This window comes from Manacus vitellinus, unplaced genomic scaffold, assembly GCF_001715985.3.
Source record: "Manacus vitellinus isolate BGI_N305 unplaced genomic scaffold, ASM171598v3 scaffold_6_pilon, whole genome shotgun sequence".
Lineage (NCBI taxonomy): Eukaryota > Metazoa > Chordata > Aves > Passeriformes > Pipridae > Manacus > Manacus vitellinus.
This window is the reverse complement of record NW_021940750.1, coordinates 22729342-22744325: the sequence shown is the minus strand read 5'-3', so window position 1 is coordinate 22744325 and position 14984 is coordinate 22729342. Positions and strand designations below refer to the sequence as shown.

The following is a 14984-nucleotide window of genomic DNA, read 5'->3' as shown; positions in this document are numbered from 1 at the left end:
TATTGAGGAAGGATGTGGTCCTGAAAGGTGGGCTTGCAGCCAGATCTTCCTCTTCACCCCAGAAGACAATGTAATTTAGGTGACTGAAGCAGAAGACAGGCTACCATTCGCACACAGACCTTGGAATCCATCTAACTTGAGATATGGGGAGCAGAGAGAACCAGAGGTGTGATGATGACCTTGCCATCAAAGATCTGTTGCAATTTTGCACAGCATAGACACAATTCTTCTTAGCATAAATTGATTATGATCAGTAAAACTTCTGCTTTAGTTTCCTATGTTGTTGGTAGCCAGCCTGATTTTCTAGAGTTGGAAAGATTCTGGAAGAAAAATAATATCTTCTGCACCTTTTGTTATTGTAACTAGCTACTAGGATCCTTCTGTGAACAATGCACTGTTATTCTGCCATGAATATGCTATTTTCCTGAAGAGCAGAAAGTAAAAGTTATTCTTATATGGACTGAGCACTGCCAGCACCATCTGGTTTTGCAGTGGAGGAGGATGTCCCTCTTTCAGTATTTCAGTTCTCCTTGTGATCAGTCGTGTGCTCTACATTACATACTACATGATTTGAGCCAGGGAACATGATTCTTCAAGAAGTTCTTCTTTAAAGCTTTTATTTTCATTCTGAATTATGATTACTAATTTTAGTGAAAAGTTCTTTAGAGAACTATAAAATCAGACTGGAAGCAAATTACATGAGAAAGAAGAAAAGACAGCAGCAGAAGTAAGTATTTTTCTGTCTAAAATTATTTTTTCATCTCTTTCAGTTTCCTTTACATGTGTGCTACTAGGGTCCTTATTTTATATTACAGTTGTACAGTTGTAAAACAGATTGTAGTACAGAATCTTTCAAAAGAAAAATTGGTAGGAACGGTGTATGTACTGTAAGATACAAGCATTTTATAAATCAGTTCCCTAAAGCACAGCTTCTATTGCTGGTATTATTTTTGTAAACATGCTATTCCCATCCCTGCTGCTCTGCTCCTAATGGTTGGAAAGAAAGTGCAACCTAAAATAGTATTATTTTTAAAGATTTCTCTACTTCATTTTCTTCTACTTACAGTAGAGTTGGTCCACTGTGCACTCCCAGAAATGCATCATCATTGATAACTTCCAGGTATTTGTTCTTGTGCAGATAGCTGCAGAAACAAACAAAACACAGTGATGTGGAAATAGTTATCCATAGGTTACAGGAGATCTCCAGTTTACTTGCCTGAACAGATTTACAAAAACAGTATGTATAAGGGTCATCCTACCCCAATAGCATATTTAAGCATAATCAGTTAGTTCATTTTCTATGTACCCAAGAAACAAAAACAGGTTTTCCATTTTTAAAATAAATTAAATTCCTCAATTAATAAAGTTCCTAATTTATTTAATATATTTTTTATCATTGTCATACACATAATAAGGACACATGCATGCACACTGTATCTTCAGGTACATATGTGTGATGCTGAGGTGAAATAGTTTTGATTTCTTTTATCAGAATGAGGTATGGGGAATTACATTGTTACAGAACAGCAGAATATTCTGAGTTGGAAGAGACCCACAAGCATCATCGAGTCCAGCTCTTAAGTGAAAGGCCCATACGGGGATTGAACCCACAACCTTGGCATTATTAGTATCATGCTTTAACCAACCAAGCTAGCAAATCATGAACAAACAGGAAAATAATTTCCTCTGTGTTTTGAGTTTGATAAAAGTTTTAAATGCTTTAAAATCCCCATAGTGAAGTGTAGGTTTCCTTATACAGGTCAAAAGTTAAGACTGAAGTTGTGTTATAAGAAGAGCAACAGTGGAGGAACAAGGAGAGGAACTTCAAAGTAAAAAAAATAATTCTAAAGTCTTGGGAAAACCATGAACAATTTCCTGAGTATCCAGTCCACACTTTCCTGACATATGTAAAACTGCAAATTTCTCTATCATTACATGATTGAGGTAAGCAAAGACCAACATTAATTCCCATCACTCTGTAAACTGATGTATAGAAAAGTATGGATTCAGGAGTAGGGAATTCAGACTTGAATTAAAGGTGCATGATTAAAGATAGGTAATGCAAGGCTACTGAACACTCAAAAAATTAACAAAACCCAAATGGCACAGTCAATGTTAAATTAATTTATGGGGTTTTAGATTTAAAAGTGACTGATCTAGAATGAATCTTGATTTTATTTTTTTTTAAGCTGGATTCTTGTTTACCATGGTCTGAAAATGTCATTTGAAAAACTTATAGATACATGGATTATTATTGCAGATAATTCAGTAAAGTTCCAAATTGCTTCCGAGAGGCTATGCATTTCTGTCTGAGACTTTTGTTCTCAACAGCCTAGTAGAATTTATAGCTTTTGTGAAAAGACTTGGGAGAAATAATTGACTTCACTAGCTCCACAGTTGTAGGTGTACGAAAACCCCTGCTGCAGGAGCAGCAGAAGCACAGTGTTGTGTTTTAACCCCAGCTGGCAACTAAGAACCACTCAGCTGCTCGCACACCCCCCACCTCCCACTGAATGGGGAGTAGAGTTGGAAAGAAGGAAAAACCCCTGTGTTGAGATAAGATCAATTTAATAATTGGGAAAAAAATTGTACTGGAAAGGGAGACAGCAAAAAGAGAGACAGAAATAAAACCCTAAAAGCCTCAAGTGTTTCACAATACCATTGCTCGCCACCCACTGACTGATGCCCAGTCAGGCCCCCAGCAGCGCTTGGGCCCTCCCAGCCAAGTGCTCCCAGTTGATATGCTGGGCATGATGTTCTGCTGTGTGGAATATCCCTTTGCCCAGTTCAGATCAGCCGTCCTGGATGTGCACCTGCTCACTGGCAGAGACCAGGAAACTGAAAAGTCCTTGACTTAGGGTGAGCACTGCACAGCAACAACTGAAACCACCAGTGTGTTATCAACATGAGAACAATCCCCTACTATGTCCAAAACACAGCACTGTACCAGCTACTAGGAAGAAAATTAATTCTATTCCAGCTGAAATGAGGATAAATATACAAATATGTATTAGTTGGGTATATTTGACACATTAAAAATGTGGGTTTGGAACAACTGTCCAGCTGAAATGTACTTTGCAAAACACAACAGGAATGTTAATTTCCTTGATGAGGTGATTCCTCCTGGTTATCTAGGAGTGAGAAGGATTGCAGTTACGTGCAGCTAGATCTCCTAAACACATAGACAGGAATATGCTGAATTAGCGGAGCAAAGAAAAGAGACCGAAGCTTAGGTTGCAATGTATACATAATACATACATATCTGTCTGTTTATACATGTACACATGGATACTACTGTGATAATTCTTTCCCTAAGACAGCAATTAAACTCTGGGTGATGTTTTTACTTAATTCAATCAACTTCTGTCACAATGTTTACAAGAGAAACAACTTGCAGACATCAAACCTAGTCATGCCTTTTAACTTAATTTAGATGGAACTGGAAATCTTATGATGAGATTAAGAATGATTTGCCATATATAGTAGTCCCTGGAGGAGGATGGAGGAGCATCTAGCTCCTTTGGCTGACGGGAATGAAGACAAGAAGCAAGAAGACAAAACAGTCCAAGTGTTTTGTTTCTGTACTATGATGAGAAAGGACCTCTGAGAGAAGGTTGAAAAAAGGCAGCAAAAGGGGTGGTACAGTTGCAGGACCACACTTTGGGGCAGAAATGCACTCAACCCATTAAGGAGGAGAACACAGAAAGTTGTCAAGGAAGGCTTTAGAGGAACATGTCTGTTTCCCCTGATGAAGTAACAGCAAAATGATCAATCCTGTAAAGGCTCTAAAGGACCAAGGTGCATAGGCAGGAGAAACTTGTAGCACTTTTGACTATTCCATTTATAAATTTTATCAATTTTCTGCATAGGGGAAAGGGTGAAGTGTAATTGCCCCAGTAGCAAACCACAGATGAAAGCATGAGGCTGAAGTTTGAGAGAGCAGCAAGGCCCACAGACTGCAATATTACAGGTAGCTCAGGTCCAAGAGAAGCAGGAGGAGAAACTCATAGAGACAAAAGTATGGCAAAAATGGACGACCTAGACCCAATAACCACAAGCTTCAGGATTACTTGACATTTTACCAGCAAGGGCACAGGACTGGTGGAGGCTTTGTAAGGCAAGAATGAATAAAAAGATGACTGCAGATGATGACCATAAAATATTGCTCAAGAGAAAACAATGGGGTCATCAGTCTGACTGAAGGACAGAAACTTTACAAGAATTGCAGACAGGCTGCATTATGGAGGTAATGTTTCACAGGATAGAGTAATTTCATAAAATTTCAGAGTGCAGTTGGCGCAGAAATGATAAGATGACCAAACCTATTAAAGAAATTAAGTAAAATAAAAGGAGAAAGAATTAGATTCTATCTGTGCAGGTAGTAATGCCTCAAGCAGGGAGGGATGTTTGGTATTCTATTATAAGCATTTACAAATGAGCTTGCGATGTAACTAAGAAGGCAAAAAGTGCAATAGAAACATGGTCGCAACAAATTTCAGAGGGTGTCCATAAAGTTCACAGAGTTACAGAATATTCTGAGTTGGAAGGGACCCACAAGGATCATCAAAGTCCAACTCGTGGCCATGCACAGGACAGCCCCAGGAGTCACACCATGTGCCTGAGAGTATTCTCCAAACACTTCTTGAACTATGTCAGGTTTGGTGCCATGACTGCTTCCCTGGGGAGCCTGTTCCAGTGTCCAACCACTTTCTGGATGAAGAATCTCTTTCTAATATCCAACCTAAACCTCCCCTGACACAACTTCAGGCCATTCCCTTGGGTCCTGTCACTGGTCACCACAGAGAAGAGATCAGTGCCTGCCCCTCCTCCCCTCACAAGGAAGCTGTAACTGCAATGAGGTCTCCCCTCAGTCTTCTCCAGGCTGAACAGACCAAGTGACCTCAGGTGCTCCTCTAGAGGCTTCCCCTCTAGACCCTTCACCATCTTTATAGCCCTCTGTGGCTCTCTAATAGCTTTATATCTTTCTTCTGTTTTGTTGCCCAAAATTGCACACGGTACTCAGGATGAGGCCACAGCAGAGCAGAGCAGGACAGTCTCCTGCCTTGACCAGCTGGCAAGCCAAGGTGTGGAAAAAATCAAGTAAAGATTCTAATCTGTCCTGGTTGAAGTCATTGGCAAATTTTTCATAACATTCACTGAATATAAGCTTATATTGATCACCATAGTGAGAAATGAGAAGTAAATGCACTTCATCTGCGTTACACAATAGAAAGTCTGAGGGAGCCAAACCAGAATAATGCTTCTGGCATGTTATTCACTGGACTTTGCCCATGACTTAAGCCTTGTTTCTTACAGAGGAAAATAGCTTATGTCACCTTCTGCTATTGTTTGAAAGAAGCTTCTATTCTTTAGAAATGTATGGCACTCTAGTATCACTTGGTGTTTGTGTTTTCTGAAACTGACTTTTGTATTCTGTAAATGGCACACTATTGTTGTGAACATTTCCTTCAGTGTACAAATTTCCTAATGATTTTAGCTGCAAAACAAATACAAAAATTAAAACCAGAGCAAGAGTTAAGAATTAATCCAAGATTTCAACATCTAGGTTGTAGTTTTGAAGGACACAAAAACCTGCTTGACCTAACAAAACCTATCTGCTTTAGTAACTAGACACTATTATACAACCAGATAATTGGTTGTCCAATTTTGAAATATTTTTCCCTGATATTTGAGCACCACAGTAAGTAATAAACCTTCAAACTTACAAATAGAAACAGCTAGAGACGTTGGGAAGTTCATAACCATGTGTTACTAAGGAGGGGCTGCAATGTTAGCTGCCAGTTTTCACATCAATGAGTCAGGCCCATCAGAATGTACAATTTCCTGATGCTAATTGATTTCAGTTGTTTAAGCTCTTTTATTTTGATAGGTACCGCTTTTAAATGGAAAGAATAGGACTTTGGTAGATATTAGTTTGAGAAAGAAAGCTTACGTAGAGCCAGTATAGTTCCTTCTGAGACTGCCTTTAATCCTGCCATTAGTGATAGCTAAATGATATAGAATGTCACTTAAATACACTGCAGAAGAGAAAACCACAACAGTGGTATCCACATGTCTAAACAAATGTTTGAAGTCTTAGAAATCACATAGTTGATGTGTAATATCTAGCCTCAGTGGGGACACTAGAATAATAGTCATTTTGGAGCGTTCGTAGGTGGCAGTCAGATAGACATGAATACCACAGAGCAAAGTATGTCAGAAATCTGTAGTAGTGCCTACTGAATCTGGAGTAGGAAATGCTGATGGTTTCATGGTGCTGTAAGTAAATGAAGGCTTTTTCCCCCTTTTTTAAATCCAGTCAGATCAGTAAGGTAACCATACCAGTGATTAATACAGAGTTGTTTTCTCCCACCAGAAAACAACATGACTGCAGTGTGCTGAGCAGGACATTCTGAGGGCATGAAACACTAACAGGACATTTCAAGTGCTTTGTAAAAGCAGACAATGTCATGTCAGGGCATGACAGAGATACTGAGTATTCAGACATTACCAGTGCATGCTTCATAAAGCAACAGGTTAGAGTCCACATGAGGAAAAGCAGCCTTTGATTTCATCTTGAGTGGCATGCACACTGTTTCAAAATGTTAGTGCCTCAAGTCTCTTTTAGAAGAGCAACCACCAGGTATTGATAGTCAGCAACTCCCTACGACCAAAAAAGCTGAAGAGGCAAACACAGCTATAGTCTCCAAAAGGTAGAAATAAATATATATGAGAAAACTTCCTTTAAAAAAAGCAAAAGTACGAAAATTACATCATTGAGAGCATTCTGGGAGATCTTTAAGGATACTATTTTGGATATGCAGAGCAAACGTGAAAAGCAAGAGGTGCCAAAAGAAAAACAAGATCCTGAATATTCAAAATATTCAAAAGCTTCAACTGAGATGAAAAAGTGAAAAATAATGAAAAATCTGAAGATAATTTTACAAAGTATTTTATTTTTACCAAAAGTGTACTTTATTCTGGGGTTAAAAGATATGAATGAAAAATTCTGACCAGCTACCTTCAACTAAAGAGCATATAGTGAGTGCCACGTACCTTTCTTTAAGTGTGCAAGATTTCTTTTTCTCTTGTTTTATAGTCCAAGGTCATTCATGCCCTGTGTTGCAGCTGGACTCACCTTCTTTAGTGGTTTTTTTTTAAAGCTGGATTATTTCACCAATAAGATTTTACTGCAGTCCCACAACCAATTTTATCTTCACAGGGTATGATGGAATAAGAATGAACAGACAGATTAGGGAAAAGGGGAGATTTTGCAAAAAAAGAAGTAAATTTACCAAAGTTCCTACTTGGAACACCTCACTGGCTGATGGAATTATTATTGTCTGCTTGCCTGCTTTCAGCTTCTAGTTTTAAAATAAGGCAGCAGAGCTTAAGAAACAAGGAGAAGATAAATATGTTGGCCACATATTTAAGTATCACCACTACAGCATTAAATGGGCTCTGAACATGTAACATGTTAATGTATTTATGCATCCAGTTGGATTATGAAATTAAGGTTAAAGAAAGGGAGAACAGGCAAAAGAAATGCACTGGTAAGTAAGGAGTGCTAAAGATTCATCGTATAATTTTTCCACACAATTGTTTATCTTGACTCTGAGCTGAGCCAAGCATTATAAGTGAACCCTGAAAGTGTATACTGAAGTAAATATATTCTTTTAGAGTTTATTTTTATAATTAGATTTTGAGATTGCACACTTTCCATTTCAGTAATTTAGACAGCTCTGTAAAAGCTCATCACAAATATATTTTGCCATTCACTGGAAATATGTTTTAAAATCTCTTTTTTCCCCACCAATTTCCTTACAGAAATAAACACTGGTGGAACAGCACCACTTGCAGAAGTCTGCAGGAGTGATGCAGTTTATGGACCTTAATGATGGGTTAGAATGATGGATTCAAGTTTCAGATTAATGCTTTTCAGTAAAAGTGTCTCTCTGCCCTTCATTCCTGGTTTCTTACTTCTCCACCTCTACAAATCTTGTCCACTAGTACTGTGGTTTGTTATCAAACACACATCCTTGTTGGATGAGATAATCAATTAGGTAGTGCCATTACTCAGGATGATAATGGAAACCATTTATGCATGCTTTCATGCCTATATCTGCATTGATTTTTTTGACCTTGAATTTCATAGGCATCTTAATATTGCAAGAGTGGTAGAAAGGCATAGTGCATAGGAGAAGATAGCCTCAGAGATTCCCAAAATCTTCTGATTTATGGATGGAACATGGAGTCTTTGAATAATTTGTTAAAAATTTATTATTATTTTTGATTGTTTTCCTTTTTTACTTATTTTTCTCCTTGAGATCATCATTCCAAACCCATTCAAATTTCTGTCACCCTTTTTCTGTTAGTTTCTTTTTGTTCCTATTTCTGTTGAATTCAAAGGCCCTTGAATCAGACACAGAGAAAAACAGGTACTTCCTTAACTGTACAGTGGTAGGTAAAGAGAAGTTCAAATTAGAAATATCAGAATAGAGAAAATGAAATATTTGCCTTTTGCATTAGCTTTATGCTGCTGCTAGAAACAACAAATCTCCAAGCTTGCACTTAGCAAAATTATACCTTACCTTGTTGTATGGTAACCAAACTACTTCAGAAAATTAATTTAGAAATTTCAGTGTAGTTTATCAAACAGATAAAATCTTTACCACTGATGTTCAGCTCCCTAGCTTGCCTTGCAAATCTGGAGTAGTGCTTTGCTCCAAGTAAATGTCAAATGATTTAATTAGAAAAGTGTTTATCGTAATAAACCATTTTTACTGCTGGTAGATAAAGCCATGAACATAAGTCTAGTTCTAGTTATTTTGTTGTTTTGTTGGTAGTTTTCCTTTTTTTTTTTCTTTTTTTAAATTTGATTAACTAGGGCATCATAGCCAGTCTCTGGAAAGATTCACTTAGGATCATAGAATCATAGAGCATATCCATATAACCAGTTAGAAGGCCCCCACAAGTATCATGGAGTCCAACTCCCTGTTCCTTGCAGAATGACCAAAAACAAAATCATATGACTATGACCATCATCCAGATGCTCTTTGAACTTTGACAGTCTTGGTGCTGTGACCACTCTCCATGAGAGTGATCTGACCACCCTCTCAGTGAAGAACCTTCTCCTTATGTCAAATCTGAACTTCTCCTGATGCAGGTTCATTCTATTTTCCTGGGTCCTATTGCTGGTCACTAGAGAAAGATCAGCACCTCCCCCTCCACTGCCTCTCTCGAGGAAGTTGTTGGCTTCTCTCTACCAGGCTGAACAAGCAAAGACCTCAAGTTCTTGCCCTTAAGGCCTTTCACCATCCTGATTGTTCTCCTGTGAACACACACTAATGTTGTCCCACTCATATTGTGGTGCCCAAAACTGCAGACAACACTAGAGGTGAGGCTGCACCAGTGCAGAGCAGAGCAGGACAATCCCCTCCCTCAACCAGCTGGTGATGCTTTGCCTGATGCCCCCAGGACACGGTTGGCCCTCCTGGCTGCCAGGGCACTGCAACTCCCAGATCTCCCTCTGCAAGGCTGCTCTCCAGCCTCTTGTTCCACACTTTGTATGTATAACCAGGATTACACTGTGCCAGATGGAGAATCTGCAGAGCAACTGCTCTTGTTAAACTAATTGTAGTTGGTGGTTGCCCAGCTCTCAAGTCTGTCCAGATCTCTCTGCCTCCTACTCTCAAAGCCTTAAAGAATACTTAAATTACAATACTAATTACAAACTTTTTTTCCACAAGAAAGCAAGCAAGCAGTATCTACAGAAGATAGTATGTGTTGTCTGCTTCTCTAGTTCTCAGTCCAATAACAGATGTTTAGGACCCCAGATCTTCTAAAACTACATTTTCACTTGATTCTTTAATAATAATGAGAATTCCAAAGAGGCCAGAAACAGTGGCACTTGCACACTATCAGAGAAGCATAAAGAAAAATTGCTACAAAATAGTTTCCAACTTGTGTTTCATCAAAATGTAAGAAATGGAAGAGCCAACGCAGTTCATATATTGGCTTAGAAAGGTTTTAAGTATTGCTATGTACAGCTTAGAGGGATTCAGTCAAGACACTGGATTCATTTTGCCATATTTTATATCTTGTGATTTCTGCAGGCACTAGTACAAACACTATGTCGTCATGAGAAACTTCCTTTCTCATGTGAAAGTTCAAAGTAACTGAACTAATGTGAGTAAAATAAGGTCTGTTTCAGATCTTTAGTTTAACTCAAACCTTTCAAACTTTAAGTCTAGCTAGCTGTTAAGGTAAAAAAGGAAGTTTGGAAAAATTAAGACCACATGAAGGATACTCTGTTGATATTCTTACAGAATTTAAGCCCAATTTGAAAAAAAGTACTGAAAATAAGCATATCTATCACCATGTCTCTCTGGTTAATTTAAGAGCTCACGATGAAGAAATCTCTTTACTCATGAGATTGACAGCCAGACTCTTCAGGAAAGCCCCTGTAGGACCAGAGTAAGCTCTGCCAAAATGAATGGAGCCTCTGGAATTGAGATTTATTCTGTGTTAATGATTGAGGCAGATGATTTGGGGTATGGTGTAAAAAGGATATTCACTCACTAAGAATTAATTTTCCAGAAAATACAATAAGAAGGTGAAGGGAAATATGAAATGGTTGATTCACGCTTTTGAGATGTGCATCTCTCATTTCTGATACAAGTGACTGGTTCCTCTGAATTGCTCCCAGCAGCTTACACCATTCTCTTTTATGCAGGTAAGAGATTTCTGTGAAAGAGCTGCTACAATTATCACTGCTACAATTACTAAAATAAACAGTCATGTAAGAACAACAGTATAATTATCTTCCAAATTGTCTTAGAAAAGTTACTGATCAAATGAAATTTTATTGTAGCTTTAAGCCAGCACAAAACTCACACTGAATTACCTACCATGATTTTATTTCTGAGCTATAAATATACATACCAAATGAAAACACACTGGAAAAGACATTAAGCGACAATATTTTTGTTGCTGGCTGAAATTAACATCCTCTTTTTACTCCTTAAAAGTAATTAGAGTAAGATATGTGTTTCAGAACCTTGAATAAGCATCAAAGGGGGTTTTTTTGTCTTCTGAAAGAAGAGAATGGTCTGCTACTTACATAGCATCCAGATTTGTCCCATTAAAAGCATGGCCTTGAATGCTGGTAAAACCGTTATTGTAGAGTTTGCTGCAAGGAAAAAAAATAATAAATTAGTCTATTTTGGGTTGCTTCAATACCTGAATACCTAACATCTTACGTATCATTTTTTTTGACAACAGCTCATTTATGGATGGGTTAATTTTAATCTCTTGAAGAAGAAGTAGTTATAGTGCAAGGTCAAACCAAATGCCCAGAAGCATTCTTGAATATACCTGATTCAAGGATACCATGTGGCAGGTGTGCCGTGTTTTACCTCTTTTTACAGCAATGACAGAATGAGACTAAACCACTGTGCTATAACTTTCCCACCATCAAACTAAAAGCAAGGAAACAAAATCCTTGGACGATTGATTAAGGAAGGCTAAAGGAACTAACAACTAGCAAAACAGGTCTGATTTTGCTATCGGGCGTGCCTGAATTCTTAGAGTTCATTCTTTTTCTCCCTTAGAGCAAAATGGGTTTTTTTTAGAATTTCTTTAGAAGTCATTAATTTGCATTCTAGTGCTCTTCCCCCCCAGTTCAGGTCATAACTCATTACAGTAATTTTCACTCCCTTTCACATTGACTATGACTTGCATAATTGAACTTTATTTAACAATTTTCTTTCAAATATGACTCTTCTAATGTTTGCCATCCATTAGTTTTCATGGTATGAGTTATTTAGGTTGCAAAAAGAGTTAGACACAGTTCTAACCATGCTGTAGCTTTACAGGGGGAAAACTTTGCAAACTTTTTCATTTGATTTTCTCCAATATAATCATTCACTGGCATTAGGGTCATACAAAACCCAAAGCACTTTAATCAAGACAGTTTAAAGAAAAGCAGCAGGACTGGTTCAAATAGCTGTCAAAGTACAGGATTTATGCAAACTAAATTATGGATACTGCCTGTCTATGGTGTTTCTCTGTTACAAACTACTGAAGAGTAGGACAGGGATAATTTCTTTTAAACATTTTACCATATGCATTACCAGAGAGGTCATTGCTTTGTGACTTAAACTGGAAGAACTTACAGGGTTAGAGATTCGTTACAAAGCCCATGGAAAGCATTTGCAGGCACTGAAGTCATATAAGGATTATCTGCAATTTCACTGAAAAAGGAGACAAAATATCACAATGAAACATCTGCCCAACAGAGCTTCTCCAGAACATCTTTGTTATTAATTTTTCTCTGCCTTGATAATAAATGAAAGTTTAAAATAAAACTTCATTTATTTAAATAAATAAATTTATTCTATATATATATTATTATGTAATTAATAATGTTAAAATTAATAGAAATAATGAGTATTATATATTATAAATTTAAATTTATTTAAATAAACATTTATTTATTTAAAAATAAATAAAATTTTAAAAGGATAACCTGTTTAGTTATATCTAAGGCCAGAATATACATGTGGAATGAAGAATTGAGCATGTTCCAGCATCCAGGAAGAGAGTTTGTGAGGTAGATAGGTTTTGTAGTCCTGGTGAGTTGTACCAGCCTGTGTGATTATAGTGGCTAATGTCACAGACAGGTCCCTGGTCTCATAAGCCAGAGAATTAGCAGACTGAATAATGCTGCAGTGTGACTTGAACAACCCAAATGGCTTTAGAGCTGAAATCCTGCTCTCTAAGGTCAGATGAGACATCAGATAATACATTATTCAGGACAGAGGCATTGCACTTTACAGAACTGCATCTAGCACAAGTGAAATAACTTACTGTGGGATCTAATCTAATGATTCTTCTCTTGTCCAAATGACTATTTCATTATCTGTCATTTCTTAAATACTTTTTTACTCCTACTCTGTGGTCTTAACAAATACTATGTATTTTCAGACCAAAACTCTGTTGATAATGAAAGATAGAAAGAAGAACTGAAGAGATTTACTACAACTAAACTGGAAAAAGGAGAGAGGAAAAAACTGGTAGAAACAAAGGGCAGAGCAAAGTGTCTTATTGTCCTTCTTCTGATTTTTCCTGAATCATATTGTAGTCTGGAAACCAAAATATTTTGCAAATTTTTCTTTTCTTCAGCTTGTGGATTAGATGTGATCTAATAAGGCCAATCCCTAAAGTCCATAGGCTGAGAAGTCCTAACAATTGCCCATGTGCCAGGAACAATTTTATTTCTTTTCTGTGCTATATATCTGCATACATATATGCTAACACTGAGCAGTACTAGAGCCATTTTAATTCCAAGTAATTTTCACTGATAGGTGGTTTTCACCAGAAGTTATATTGGTTTGATATTTTTCAGATTGGTTCACTTTTCCAAATAAATGTTTACTTGTAAGTTGCTTGACCTCAAAGACAAACAGTAATATAATGAATGCTTTTTCCCCCACTATACCTTATTCATCATTTAGAGACCTACTGTTTTTCAAGAGCATTTTTTTCTTGATTAAAGAAACAAAAAGGCTACCTTTCTTTGAATAGCAATGTTTAGAAATATACAACATAGAAATATCTCCCTTGAAAAAGTACAGGTCTACTCTTTAAAAAGTCTGTAGCATATAGGACCTATATTTATCTTTTATTAGTGATCTCTATCAAAAAAAACTCAATGTAGAAGTAAAATAATGTTTTGCTTTCTGCCACTTAGAAAGGTGCTGAGTTGGTTGGAAGTAAGAACACAGATGGTTGTATAAATTGCTTCTGTTTCATCTAGCCTACTAAATTCTTGATTCTCTCTACTTAGTAAGTGTAGTATCTAATTTACAATCTAGTAGAGTTTAATCTAAGCTAAAGCCCTTTTGGTCTTTGAGAAACTCCCTAATAGTTCTTAAGATAAAGGTGTATCTCAGAGTTCTGAATCTTGGGGGCCTACAGCCAAGGTGAGCATAACAGCTGCAGGTTAAGGAGTGTGACTTAGAACAAGGCCTGCCTCTAGTTTTGGAAGATCCTTTGGAGGGAAGATCTCATTGCTTACTAGAGGTCTAGACTTTTTAGCAGAACAAGCAGCATTTCTACATTGCTCTCAGCTTCATCTTGCCAATGGCAGACCGTGAATGCAGTAGGAACTGACCATTCTTGACCAAGAACGCCCCTTAGGAGCACTGAGACAATGCCTGGGATAGATCATCAATTATGTCTTTGCAAGTCACCTTCTCGCATAATACTACTTATTTTTAATAGCCTTTTGACTAGCACAGACAGCATTCAAGCCTCTTCCATCTGAAAACTGCTACAATACAAGATTTCTAACTCTCCTCTAGGACCAAGAAGTGACCAAGACACTTTTATCTTGTGTCAGCCTGCAAGTCTTCATCTGAGCTGCTCTTCTTCCTTGTCTTGATTATGTCCCAGAATTTGAACTTAAATTGCAGGTTAGTGCACAAAGATGGATGTTGTCTTTGCTTTTTGAATACCAAGAAACACCTGTTGGTTTTTTTTAGAGTTCAAAGCAGAACTCTGTGTTTCTGAAACACCTTTAAGTATAACAGTGGGAGACCTCCTTTTCCCCATTGGTATTCCCATTCTCTTTCTTAAAGAAATTGTTCTGCAATTTACTTCACCATGCCGGCACAAATTTGTTGGAAGAATGTTGATAGCATGACAACTTCACGTTAGCAGGATGTATGCTAGCTTGGGTCCTGTGTGTCACATTGTTCTGACTTCACATTAATTCAGGAACTGCACAGCCATTACAAAAACAAAATAAAAGCAAAAGGCCTGTAGAAGTTGTGTATCATGAATGCTCTTGTGTCCATGTCTCTAATCCAGATCAAATGTATTGTGCTAGGTGACCTGGCATTTCCCGCATTTGGTACTAATGATCATTTAAATAAAGCTTGAGGAAAACTTCTTTATCAGACTTGATATTTTTCTTAAAA

The 14984-nt window shown here is 37.4% G+C and overlaps 1 protein-coding gene and 1 long non-coding RNA gene across 4 annotated transcripts in view; one reads left to right on the top strand and one right to left on the bottom strand.

The window, feature by feature from the left end:
- The window catches only part of TSHR (thyroid stimulating hormone receptor), a 67315-nt gene that overhangs the window by 14799 nt on the left and 37532 nt on the right, over window positions 1-14984 (bottom strand). For all 3 annotated transcript variants that reach the window (XM_018082339.1, XM_018082340.1, XM_018082341.1), the window contains 3 exons: window positions 12177-12254; window positions 11123-11191; window positions 1065-1142 (listed from right to left, as the gene is read on the bottom strand). In XM_018082339.1, coding sequence (XP_017937828.1) covers window positions 1065-1142; window positions 11123-11191; window positions 12177-12254 — 225 coding nt within the window. The remainder of the gene's footprint in view (window positions 1-1064; window positions 1143-11122; window positions 11192-12176; window positions 12255-14984) is intronic.
- Window positions 1749-14796, top strand: LOC108641349. The gene is made up of 3 exons (XR_001921920.2): window positions 1749-1944; window positions 10600-10735; window positions 14367-14796. It is a non-coding gene; the product is annotated as an uncharacterized LOC108641349 (long non-coding RNA).